Source organism: Rhamphochromis sp. 'chilingali' (assembly GCF_963969265.1).
Source record: "Rhamphochromis sp. 'chilingali' genome assembly, chromosome: 13".
Taxonomy (NCBI): domain Eukaryota; kingdom Metazoa; phylum Chordata; class Actinopteri; order Cichliformes; family Cichlidae; genus Rhamphochromis; species Rhamphochromis sp. 'chilingali'.
Genome location: NC_137940.1, coordinates 16,335,626 through 16,348,148, shown reverse-complemented (window position 1 = coordinate 16,348,148; position 12,523 = coordinate 16,335,626). Strand labels below are relative to the sequence as shown.

General features: G+C 42.0%; 1 protein-coding gene across 1 annotated transcript; it reads left to right on the top strand.

Moving 5' to 3' along the window:
* Nucleotides 1-6,705: 6,705 nt before the first annotated feature.
* LOC308408301 (uncharacterized protein) lies at nucleotides 6,706-10,452 on the top strand (the record flags this gene model as incomplete). Its single annotated transcript, XM_080900504.1, has 5 exons — nucleotides 6,706-6,782; nucleotides 6,869-6,986; nucleotides 7,118-7,185; nucleotides 10,169-10,251; nucleotides 10,377-10,452. The coding sequence occupies exons 1-5, from the start codon at nucleotides 6,711-6,713 to the stop codon at nucleotides 10,450-10,452; spliced, it is 417 nt and encodes a 138-aa protein (XP_080756630.1). The 5' UTR covers nucleotides 6,706-6,710.
* Nucleotides 10,453-12,523: the final 2,071 nt, after the last annotated feature.

The following is a 12,523-nucleotide window of genomic DNA, read 5'->3' as shown; positions in this document are numbered from 1 at the left end:
CGGTAACAGCGTTGTAACAATAGGAATAGTAATTAGTTAGATTACTCGTTACTGAAAAAAGTAACGCTGTTACTTGTAACGCCATTATTCCCATCACTGCTTTTAACTATTTAAATTTTCAGCTTTTTCATTTTAAACAAATATAAAGTGAAACAACACAAAACACTGCAAACCACAACACAATTAAATATAAAAGAAAATATGCAAAATAAAAAGAAAATGCACATTCTCTGTCATATAGGCCTGCATGAATAAACTTTCTGAATTCTTTATCATCCACAACTGAAATTGTGGATGATTACTATACCTTTCTAATGTGACGTTGCTGTCCCATGCTCTCTCTCTGTCTTTCCCTCCGGCTCCTGTGCTACGAGCGTAACTGCCCCTCCCCCCTCTTCCCAGCGCAAGCACAAGGCTCATGTGCGGAGTGAAGCAGAAAAAAAGTGCGAGAGAGAAAACAAAAACAAAACCCCATGCTCTAAGAGCTGTTTCGTTTGCCACCGACACATCACTACTAGGGACAGGGTGAGTTGCAGCGAGATGATCCATTGTGGTCACCTCTGTAGTTGGCAGTCAAATGACAAAAAAAAAAAAAAATCATTTAGTTGGCTGAAATGAAAAGATGCGGACACATAACTAAGATGAACTGAGTTGAACCAAGTATCAGTTGAGGTGTAACCTGCAAAGTCCAGATTTTGAATAAACTGATTGTGCTACATTGGCTGAGTCATGGAAGTCTTTCGTATGCATCTGAAATAATCCAGATTTCTGTATTTATTCCACTACCACTTTCTTCACTGTGAAAAGACTGTTTTTTCCATCATTGTTTGTTTGTTTTTTCCCCCCACTTTCAACAGCTGTAAGTGACAGAAAAAGCTCTTTCAGTCTCATCAGTGGGTGTAGCTGGTTTTACATTACACAAGTTACGAAACTCAAAGAAGAAACAGTGGGACACAGACATCATGCACGCACATGCACATTTAGAACAAGCAGTATAGCAGCAGAAGCCAAATGACAAGGCCTAATGAGGGAACAAGGGACAGAGGGAATCAAAGAGTGACAAAGGACAGAGAGCAGCAAAGGGGGTGGAGAGGGTGAGGCTAATGAGAGGCTGTGCATAACCAGCATGCTACTGACACTGCATGACTGAAGCTGTGATCAGAACCAGTTGAGCAGCAGGCAATGAAGGACCATGCATGTGTTTGTGCACGTGTGTGAATGAGATAGGAGAGGAAAGGAGGGAGCAGTGAGAGGGTTGGCCATTATCACAACTCAAAAAAGAAACAGTGTTGGTGTTCTGTCGCACTGCCAGTTGGGTAAACTGGATGAATGCAGGACGTGTGAAACTGTGGAGTGTGAGTTGTTAGACACTCATTAGTTTCTAAGCAGTGATACCATTAGGACAAGGTGACAAGCAGAGGGAAATCGGCAGTGGAACAGGGTTGATTGACTGCCGAATGAAATTAGAATTCATTGTAGCTTGAGGTGCAAACACCATTTCTTTGTTCAGATATTCCAAAAATAATAACAATATCTGCTTCAACTAGGGCTGGGCGATATATCGAGTTTTTTAAAAAATATCGATATATTTTCATACGAGATATAAGATGTGACAATATCCTTTATATCGATATAGTCTATGTTACGTTATAATTACACTTGTGGAGCCACAAGTTTGCCTCTCTTTCGTCCACTACGCAACGTTACTCTGCCTCGCCTCTCCTTAACTGAACACAACTCCCCCTCCTCCTCCATAGCTTCACCTGCAGGCAGCGACAAGATGGACACAGCAAATCTCCGTTAGTGAGTTGTGGGGCTGGACGGCGTCAACGTGTTAGCGAGCTAACCGCGCTAACGACATGCTGCCCACAGGGGCTGCACGGCCTAAAATCCTTTCATTTTCTTAAAAGTTGACAGCGCGCCTTATGCATGAATTCTGGTTGTGCTTACTGACCACGAACCAATTTTAGGTGATACACGGCGCTCACCAATCTGTCAAAAAATGTTTTAGTATGACTTTGGTAAGCTACGGAGCTGCAGCGCTTGATGGATTGTCGGAGCATTACGGCTACCGTAGTCTGGAGCCTCGCGGAGTGATATGTAGTGTGCTTCAACGTAATATTATTGTGTGTGTATAAGGGCCACAAATGGCACCTGTAAGAGACACGGTTACAAAGAGGATTTCAAACTCAAGGCTGTTAGTCACGCAGTAGAAGTTGGGAATAGAACAGCTGTGAAATCTGTCTTTGTTATTATGCTCAGCGTCTGTTAGTTTACATTTTGACTACACAATTATGAGCTTTTTGTTATGCACAAAAACAATATTGTTTTCTTTTATTTAGGGAGCATGATTATTTAATAAATGCTGATAATTTATTTTTGAGTAATTTCTTCATGTAAATCTATGCTGTATGTAAATAAAAATGCCTGTGTGACATCTGGGACACAGTGTGACTAAGAACTCTCTTTTTGTTCTTAACTTATGGCTTTAAAAAAAAAAAAATCGAGATATACATCTTATATCGCCACCCAGCTAAAAAATATCGAAATATGAATTTTGGGTCATTTCGCCCAGCCCTAGCTTCAACCCGTGGGAATTGCTCAGCAATAAGTATTTAGGCAACCTGTGATGCAGTACAGTTAGAGTCACGAAATACATACCCATGGAAATAGTCAGTAATTGTGTTTCACACATTGGAAAATCATGAGATTTTCCTTAACAAGCCTTTAAATTACTGGGTCAATGTTTCTGAAAATCTCCTCTGCATGTCATGGTGGTGGATCTGACCCAGTGTTTTGTGTTTATTGGTTTATTTATATTCTTAGAATGTCATTTCTGGTTTTCTGCTTGTGTTTATTCTTAGTTCCTAGGACTTAGGTTTCTGTTGTTTTTGCCTTCCCCGTGTTCCTCATTTAGTCACTCTTGTCTCCATGTTCCCTTTGTCTCCCCAGTTAGTTTTTTGTGGTCCAGCTTCAGTTCTAGTTTTCCACTGCTTCAGTCTTTAGTTCCCATGTTCAAGGTTTTTATTTGGTTTTTTGTTTTTGTGAATTTTCCAGCAATAAAGCTGCCGCTTTCAGTTAACCTCCCATGTTGTGAGTCCTGTGTTTGGGTCCTCAACCTGACTGTCACACAGCAAATACATGACACAGCATCATTGATGCAAATGTTCTGAAAGGATCACCAAAGCTACTGTTGGAATGGTGGATTGGCACACTTCAAAGCAGGAATGTTTCTGTGATATTCCATCAGACAAATTGTTTGCACAATTACTTAAACACAAGCATTCAATCAGCTTTAAAGGCACATTATACAGAGTTGTTAAGGTGAAAAACACGTAATAAAAAGACTGATGTGAAACACGTTCAAATCTACCACTTCAATAAAGTATCACCTACAGTGGGGCAAAAAAGTATTTAGTCAGCCACCGATTGTGCAAGTTCCCCCACCTAAAATGATGACAGAGGTCAGTAATTTGCACCAGAGGTACACTTCAACTGTGAGAGACAGAATGTGAAAAAAAAATCCATGAATCCACATGGTAGGATTTGTAAAGAATTTATTCGTAAATCAGGGTGGAAAATAAGTATTTGGTCAATAACAAAAATACAACTCAATACTTTGTAACATAACCTTTGTGGGCAATAACAGAGGTCAAACGTTTACTATAGGTCTTTACCAGGTTTGCACACACAGTAGCTGGTATTTTGGCCCATTCCTCCATGCAGATCTTCTCGAGAGCAGTGATGTTTTGGGCTGTCGCCGAGCAACACGGACTTTCAACTCCCGCCACAGATTTTCTATGGGGTTGAGGTCTGGAGACTGGCTAGGCCACTCCAGGACTTTCAAATGCTTCTTACGGAGCCACTCCTTTGTTGCCCGGGCGGTGTGTTTTGGATCATTGTCATGTTGGAAGACCCAGCCTCGTTTCATCTTCAAAGTTCTCACTGATGGAAGGAGGTTTTGGCTCAAAATCTCACGATACATGGCCCCATTCATTCTGTCCTTAACACGGATCAGTCGTCCTGTCCCCTTGGCAGGAAAACAGCCCCATAGCATGATGTTTCCACCCCCATGCTTCACAGTAGGTATGGTGTTCTTGGGATGCAACTCAGTATTCTTCTTCCTCCAAACACGACGAGTTGAGTTTATACCAAAAAGTTCTACTTTGGTTTCATCTGACCACATGACATTCTCCCAATCCTCTGCTGTATCATCCATGTGCTCTCTGGCAAACTTCAGACGGGCCTGGACATGCACTGGCTTCAGCAGCGGAACACGTCTGGCACTGCGGGATTTGATTCCCTGCCGTTGTAGTGTGTTACTGATGGTGACCTTTGTTACTTTGGTCCCAGCTCTCTGCAGGTCATTCACCAGGTCTCCCCGTGTGGTTCTGGGATCTTTGCTCACCGTTCTCATGATCATTTTGACCCCACGGGATGAGATCTTGCGTGGAGCCCCAGATCGCGGGAGATTATCAGTGGTCTTGTATGTCTTCCATTTTCTGATGATTGCTCCCACAGTTGATTTTTTCACACCAAGCTGCTTGCCTATTGTAGATTCACTCTTCCCAGTCTGGTGCAGGTCTACAATACTTTTCCTGGTGTCCTTCAAAAGCTCTTTGGTCTTGGCCATGGCAGAGTTTGGAGTCTGACTGTTTGAGGCTGTGGACAGGTGTCTTTTATACAGATGATGAGTTCAAACAGGTGCCATTCATACAGGTAACGAGTGGGGGACAGAAAAGCTTCTTACAGAAGACATTACAGGTCTGTGAGAGCCAGAGATTTTCCTTGTTTGAGGTGACCAAATACTTATTTTCCACCCTAATTTATGAATAAATTCTTTACAAATCCTACCATGTGAATTCATGGATTTTTTTTTCACATTCTGTCTCTCACAGTTGAAGTGTACCTCTGGTGCAAATTACTGACCTCTGTCATCATTTTAAGTGGGGGAACTTGCACAATCGGTGGCTGACTAAATACTTTTTTGCCCCACTGTAACTCCAATCCTAAACAAGTGGAAGAGGCTAAGAGATTCTATCCTGCTCTTTACACAGTTCATAATGATCTGCTCTTCAGTTCATCAGGTAATTGATCAAAGCTCGTTTGAAAATTATACTTAGGTTTTTTTCACCTGTCTCCTCTTATACCATCTTTCTGATTCATGGCAAGGATTTCTGAGTGGGGAAAAAATGCAGTTTGTGTTATTAGCTTTTAGGGTCAATTCACAGGGATGTGCTTTATGAAAATCCATCTGTCTGCTGGCTCCATCACAGAGAACACACTAAACTATTCGATGAGCTGTTTGCTCTGTTTTTAATGCATGTCTTTGATCCTCTTTGCATCTCCATCATCCCTTCTCTAGTGAGCGATTGGATGTGAAATCATAACTCAGGTTATTACCAAATATGCTTGTTTCTCTTAATGTGCAAATGGAAACGTAACTCTCAGGGGATTATGCAAGATGGAGTGAAATATGCATCTATGTGAACAATTGGCTGGGTATTTTGCCAATAACTTGCCTGGGTTTAGTAATATGACATAAATGGTGAGCCAGGTCCTGAAGTGAGGCTGTGAAATGTCCATAGTGATGATGAAGTTGTGATTACGAAGCAGCCATGCAATTAAAGTTGTTTCCCTATGTCGCTTTGATACAGATTTTCCCTCACGGTGTAAAGCAACCGTCAATGAATGTATGCATGTCCTTCCGTAAAAATGAAAGATTATATCAGAATCAGAATCAGAAAGGGTTTTATTGCCAAATGTTGAGCGGGTTTACAACATTAGGAAATTGCTGCGGTGCTTCAGTGCAAACATACTGTTATAAATACTGTTATAAATTAAGCTTAAATAGACATGAAAATAAAAATGAGAATAAGAATATCCATACTTTCTACTTCAATTGAACCCTATGTTGCATGTTTCCAGGTGTCACAGGAAGCTTGAACAAACTGGGCATACAAACATGTCATGCGCATGGGAGTCACGTGACATAAACCAGACATTGCTACTATGTTTCTGTGTGTATCACTATTACAGTATACAAGATGTGGATACAAGGAGCAAAAAACCAAGTAGTTGACATTGCATTCCTCCTACTGGATGAAAATTAGTCTTACAACTACCCAATCCCACTGCACAGAAGAGCTAACATACTTTTTAGAGTTATATTAGAAAGTGCCAAGATGAATAGAACTCTATATGCATTTTATACCTTACAACCAAGTACCCCAACCCCTGATCAAACCAGTATCCTGAACAAAACTTAAAGGTCTCAGCAGGATACAAAAATGTCTTATAGCTCACAGACTTAGTCGCCCCTTCAAAATCCTGTAGAGGTAGGAACAAACGATTTATATTGTTGTTTTGGACATGAGGATTTTTTGGTTCAGTGTATACTAGTGATGGGACGTTCTGTATCGAGGCTTCGGAGCGTGTGTCGAGTAATGGAGGGGGCGTTTCCGCGAAGCGCATATCGAGGCTTGCTTCATTTATGGGAGGAGCTGAAAATGATGACGTCCGAAGCCTCGCTGCCCGGCTGTACCACGTGACTGGTTCATGAAGTGGTTCGAACTTTGCCGCGAGATATGACAGCGATATAAACCCCTCAGACTACATTCAAAAAATGTGGGTGTTTGATGGAGAGTTGCGGTTAGTGAGAGTTTGGAGACCGTTTGCAGGTTTATGAGAGTGAGGAAAGTCAGGAGAGAATGGAGCCAGCTAAGAAGAGGAGGATGTCCTCCCCTGTGTGGGAACATTTTGATCTTATTCCTCCCAACAAGGTATGTAAATTTCTACAGAAGATGTATTTTCATGATACTGATGGTGCAATACAATTTATGTTGAGCTGTCTTGACTTTTGTACAAGGTGAAGTGTTTGCTATGTGCCAGGGAGCTGGGATATAACAACAACACCTCATCCATGCTTAGGCACTACAGAGCTTTGCATGAGAATAAGGGGGACACCGATTGTGGAGCAAGACCAGGTGAGCCATCAAATGCCATGATAATACAGCATGCAGTAATGTTACTAAATGATATAACAATATTATACAGCTGTTATAAGTTACGTGTGTGATATTTATATTTGTGCTTTATCTTTATTGTCTTTCCTCAGGAGAACAATCTCAAATAGATGAAGACCTGGTCAGCATGGTGATTGAGGACTCCCAGCCATTTAGCATTGTGGAGGACAAAGGATTTATAAGATTTGTTAAATCATTAAATCCTAGATATGTTCTCCCCACTAAAAAGGTCATAAAAGCAGTGAAAATTTAGTTTTTACAGAATAAAATGTGAACAGGCAGGACATATATATATATATACATATATATATACATATACATATATATATGTACAAAATGCCCAGTGAAATGTGTACTTTGCAATCTGCTGTGTGTTGTTAGCAGTTTCTTTTAATTTCTGTCAGCAATGCAAAAGCTTTCTTTGTAATTGCTGTACTGTCTGTTGACTTCAGAGCCAAACATTTGGTGCACAATGTAAGTTCTGCAGCTAACAACAAACAGCAATGTGGCACTGCATTTAATGAGAAGCAGCAATAGAAAAAGAAAGTTAAAGCTAGGTAATAGTCTGTCTTTTTCAGCCAAAATAAATTCTGGAGCCTACAAGAAGGGAGACATCAATACATGATGACATGAATTACAAACTGCACTGAATATATTTTACCTATTAACATCTGCCTTTCACCAGCAAACCACTTGGAAATAGATTGCAATTTCTACAGCGCAGAAATTGAAAGATATTACATTTCAGGTCTCTTATATGCATTTTGGATGAACAAGTCTTATGTTATAAAGGAATTCCTATTGCATATGTCTAATTTGTGATAATTCTATATGAAGGGGCAGATATCAAATTAACCCTAAAAAAGGTGAATGTTAACTAAGTGTAGTCCACTGACAATTATTTTCTCTCCTCATCTTTACTGGTCATGTTTTAAATTTGTATTTGGATAGGATTAATGTCACCACTGGTAGCATGAGGCTTGGACAGGGAATTCCTTCAGAATGTCACATTGTGTCATTCCCAGAAGAATAGAATAGAATAGAATTCAACTTTATTGTCATTGCACATGTCACAAGTACAAGGCAACGAAATGCAGTTTGCATCCACCCAGAAAGTGCTTTAGCCATAATATAGATATATCACAAAATGTATATTAGCAATAAAATAGATATATAGATATATTACAAAAATGGGTCTATTATAGGTATAAGGTAACGCATACCTATTATAGGTAAAGGTTTGCTGTATCTCCCAGCACAGTCTCAAGAATGTGGAGTAGATTTCAGGAGACAGACAGTTATTCTAGAACAGCCGGACAGGGCTGCAGAAGGTCCTTAAATCATGGTCTTTGTTGGGAAGCATTTAAGTAACAAAGTGTTGCAGGTTACCTTTATGGTGGCCATCTTGTTTTCCCAGTAAAGAGGAAGCCTGCCTCAATTGCAGCTCTTTTATAGGCCAGTCTGTATTAAGAAGGTGTGTCTTTAGAGTATTTAAAGGGAGCAGGAAATGGATTGGGGGCCATTTTGAAAAGTTGATGTCTGCATGTGCATGATGTTGGCAAGAGACAATAAAACAATTACTTTAATTGGGATGGAGTGAAGTCTGATGTTTCCCTCACCACCCCTCACTAGTGATGGGCAGATGAAGCTTCATGAAGCACTGAAGCTTTTCATCCAATTGGTTCACCCCAGCACAAAGCTTCTTGAAGCTTCATTTGCTCTAGTAGGACACCTACTGGACGTAAAAATATTAGTTGGCATGAATTTGAAGAGTGTGGGCTTTTGCACACAGCCTGTAAATGTCAACAACAAAAGGAGTGTGTAAAACATGTATATTGTAGTGATGGCAGTATACTGTGTATATTTATAGTGGCAGTATGGAAAATGATTGTTTGGAAATGCTTAAAATGGAAATGATCATTTACTGTGAGGTGAGGTGTGGTTGGGTGTGGACAGTGGTTGTGCTCTTTAACGTTGAGGTATGGACAGCTACACACTGAGGCCTCAGTCCTGCCCATGTTTTATTCAGTAAAAACTAAATATTCACTGCTTTTATAACCTTTAGTGGGGAGAACATAGCTAGGATTTAATGATTTAACAAATCTTTTGAATCCTTTCCTCCACAATGCTAAATGGCTGGGAGTCCTCAATCACCATGCTAACCAGGTCTTCATCTATTTGAGATTGTTCTCCTGAGGAAAGACAATAAAGACAAAGCACAAATATAAATATCACACACGTAACTTATTACAGCTGTATAATATTGTTATATCATTTAGTAACATTACTGCATGCTATATTATCATTGCATTTGATGGCTCACCTGGTCTTGCTCCACAATCGCTGTTCCCCTTATTCTCATGCAAAGCTCTGTAGTGCCTAAGCATGGATGAGGTGTTGTTGTTATATCCCAGCTCCCTGGCACATAGCAAACACTTCACCTTGTACGAAAGTAAAGCCGCGTAACATAAATTGTATTGCACCATCAGTGTTATGAAAATACATCTTCTGTAGAAATTTACATACCTTGTTGGGAGGAATAAAATCAAAATGTTCCCACATAGGGGAGGACATCCTCCTCTTCTTAGCTGGCTCCATTCTCTCCTGACTTTCTCTCACTCTCATAAACCTCCAAACTGTCTCCAAACTCTCACTAACCGCAACTCTCCATCAAACACCCACATTCTGAGGGGTTTGTATCGCTGTCATAGCTCGCGGCAAAGTTCGAACCGCTTCATGAACCAGTCACGTGGTACAGCCGGGCAGCGAGGCTTCGGACGTCATCATTTTCAGCTCCTCCCATAAATGAAGCAAGCCTCGATACGTGCATCGCGGAAACGCCCCCTCAATTACTCGACACACGCTTCGAAGCCTCGATACAGAACGTCACATCACTACCCCTCACTGTGTAACAGTTGGTGGCAGCAGTGGGATTCGGTTACGCCTGTGAATGAGGGACAGAACACGCTGAATGAGGGGTGTAGGATGTGGAAGAAACCGTTGGACAAGGAAAAACCCCCCTTGCTGACATGGAAGAAAGAGAAGGTGGACAAACAATTGAGCCAGGTCCACCACCTGAAGGAGCAATGGCTAATGAGGATGATTTTTGAACCAGTTGTCATGGTCTGGGTGGGCACCTGCAGGTCTCCGACAGCGGCCCCTCCTCCTTTGGGCGGAGTTCGGTTGCTCCTCCCTGGCTGACCACCTTTGAGCAATCATGCCAGCAGTATATCAGACCTGCGCTCTCAACCATTCATCGCCTGAGTATCTGCTATCCCCATGTCAGTCGAGTGGAGCATCATAACCCTGTCCAACATCATGTGATGACTTACTTGTGTTTCTTGTCCTCAGAAGTAGCACCTGGTGTGGAGATCTCGTCTCCCTCACCCCCGTCTTCCTGGACCTGGGCCGCCTGCTGCTAACATGACGTGGTCTGCCGGCCCACCACTCACTTGCCTGCCTCCCCACGCCTTGACCGCTTCCGGGCTTCCACTCCACCTGTCCCCTCCACCTGAAACCAAGTAAGACAACTCAATTCAACTGTGGAGGATCGTTGATTGTCTGCTGGATCCCACTGACCGTGATCTCCTCTAATTCCAGTGCCCCGGCCCCTGCCTAGTCCTGTTTCTACCTCCCCGCTGCCTCTGCTGTTCAGCCGTCTCCTAGAGGTGTCTAGGTCGCCCTCATTTCCTTAGCTAATCTTACGTGCCACGAGTGTGGTGGCGCCGCTTTGCTTTTGCTTTTGTTTACCTGTGAGCGGAAATAAATCATTTTTTGTTCCCTATCGTTTCGCTTCCGGGTTGGTTTCTGCACCTGTGTCCATCTTTGTTCCCTCGTGCCGCAGGGCCGTGACACCAGTAGTACGACCTAAGCAGACTGCAGTTGGTGTCGTGAGTAAAGAACTTTCTGAACCGGATATTTTTGATGAAATTAGAGAATTTATGCGGCATTCTAAAAGAACAGAAGCAATACTGTTTGAACAGATAAAACAACTGAGTGACAATATACCAAGTATGCAACATGTTGTACATTCTGAACTTCAGCCTTCTGTCCAGAGTGACATTTCTACAGCAGCTGTTTGTTCAAAGCAAGAGGCTGGGCAACTGCCTCCACTATCAGCTGTGCAGCAACCTCACAGAGCCACTGAACACCAAGCTGAGCTGCCTCCTCCATCTCAACCACTGCCTGTACAGTCTCAAATGCATGTCGTTCAACCTGCTCCAGTGCAGAGAGCAGAAACACACCGTGGGGGTGAGCCAAGAATACCTGACTTCAGGGAAGGTGAGGATCCTGAAGTCAGGTTTTTTTGTACGATTTGAACGCATAGCTAAAACGTGGGGATGGCCGCAAGTTGAATGGGCAGCTAGAGTGGTCACGTTATTGACTGGAAAAGCCCTTGAAGCTTATGCTGGCATGGATGAAGAACAGTCTGACTCTTATGAGGCCATTAAAGCTGCTGTGTTATCCAAGTTTAATGTAACAGAGGAGACCTACAGATACCGGTTCCGGAGCACCAGTGTACCCGTGGGAGAGAGTGTGCGTGAAACCTATAATCGGATAAAGGGACTCTATAAGCGATGGATGCGTCCTGACAGTCGGAGCAAAGAAGAGATCGGCGAAACCATTATTTTGGAACAGTTTCTTCGCGTGCTGCAGTCAGACGTCCGCACATGGGTGAAAGAGAACAACCCAAAGACAGGAGAGGAAGCTGCAGATCTGGCTGAACGTTACCTTGCTGCTCATCGTGAACCTTCTAAGTCAAAGATGACTGTAGGGAGACCAAAGTTTGGGGAGGTAAAACCTCCAGGGGTGACTAGTGTTGAAAGCTTGGACACTAGGGGTGGTAAGAAGCCTATACATTGCAGTCAAAGGTACAACCTCATTTGCTATTACTGTCAGCAGCCTGGTCATAAAGCTTCTTTATGTCCCCTAAGAAAACCAAAGTCAGTAGAGTTGTGTGTAGTTCCCTCCACAGGTCTTGAGGGGGAACTTACTGGTGATGGTTTAGTGCCACATAAACATGTGGTAGATGTTTCAATAAATGGCCGAACAGTAAAGGCTCTTGCTGACACTGGTAGCTCACAAACCTTGGTTAAATCTTCTATGTTGAGCAATGTATTACCTGACTTTAACAAACCTGTAAATATTACTTGTGTTCATGGGTGTCAAAAAGATTATCCAACAGCAGATGTCACTATTGAAATTGAGGGACAAGCATTTATGTTAACTGTAGGAGTGTTGGATCAGTTAGCATATGATGTCATTCTGGGAGAAGACTTGCCAATCTTAGACAGTTTGGTTCATAATAACTCTGAAGCCTATTCCTGTTATTAGATTATTCTGTTATTATATGTTACCTTATATATGTAATCAAAGTAGTTGAATTAGAATACTGCTGTAGATCATATTATACCCTTTAATATAGAGTGTGTGAGCTGTATGTAGTTTAGTTCTCATTATACTTTTGAGTTAACAGAACATGTTCACATATTAGTTCA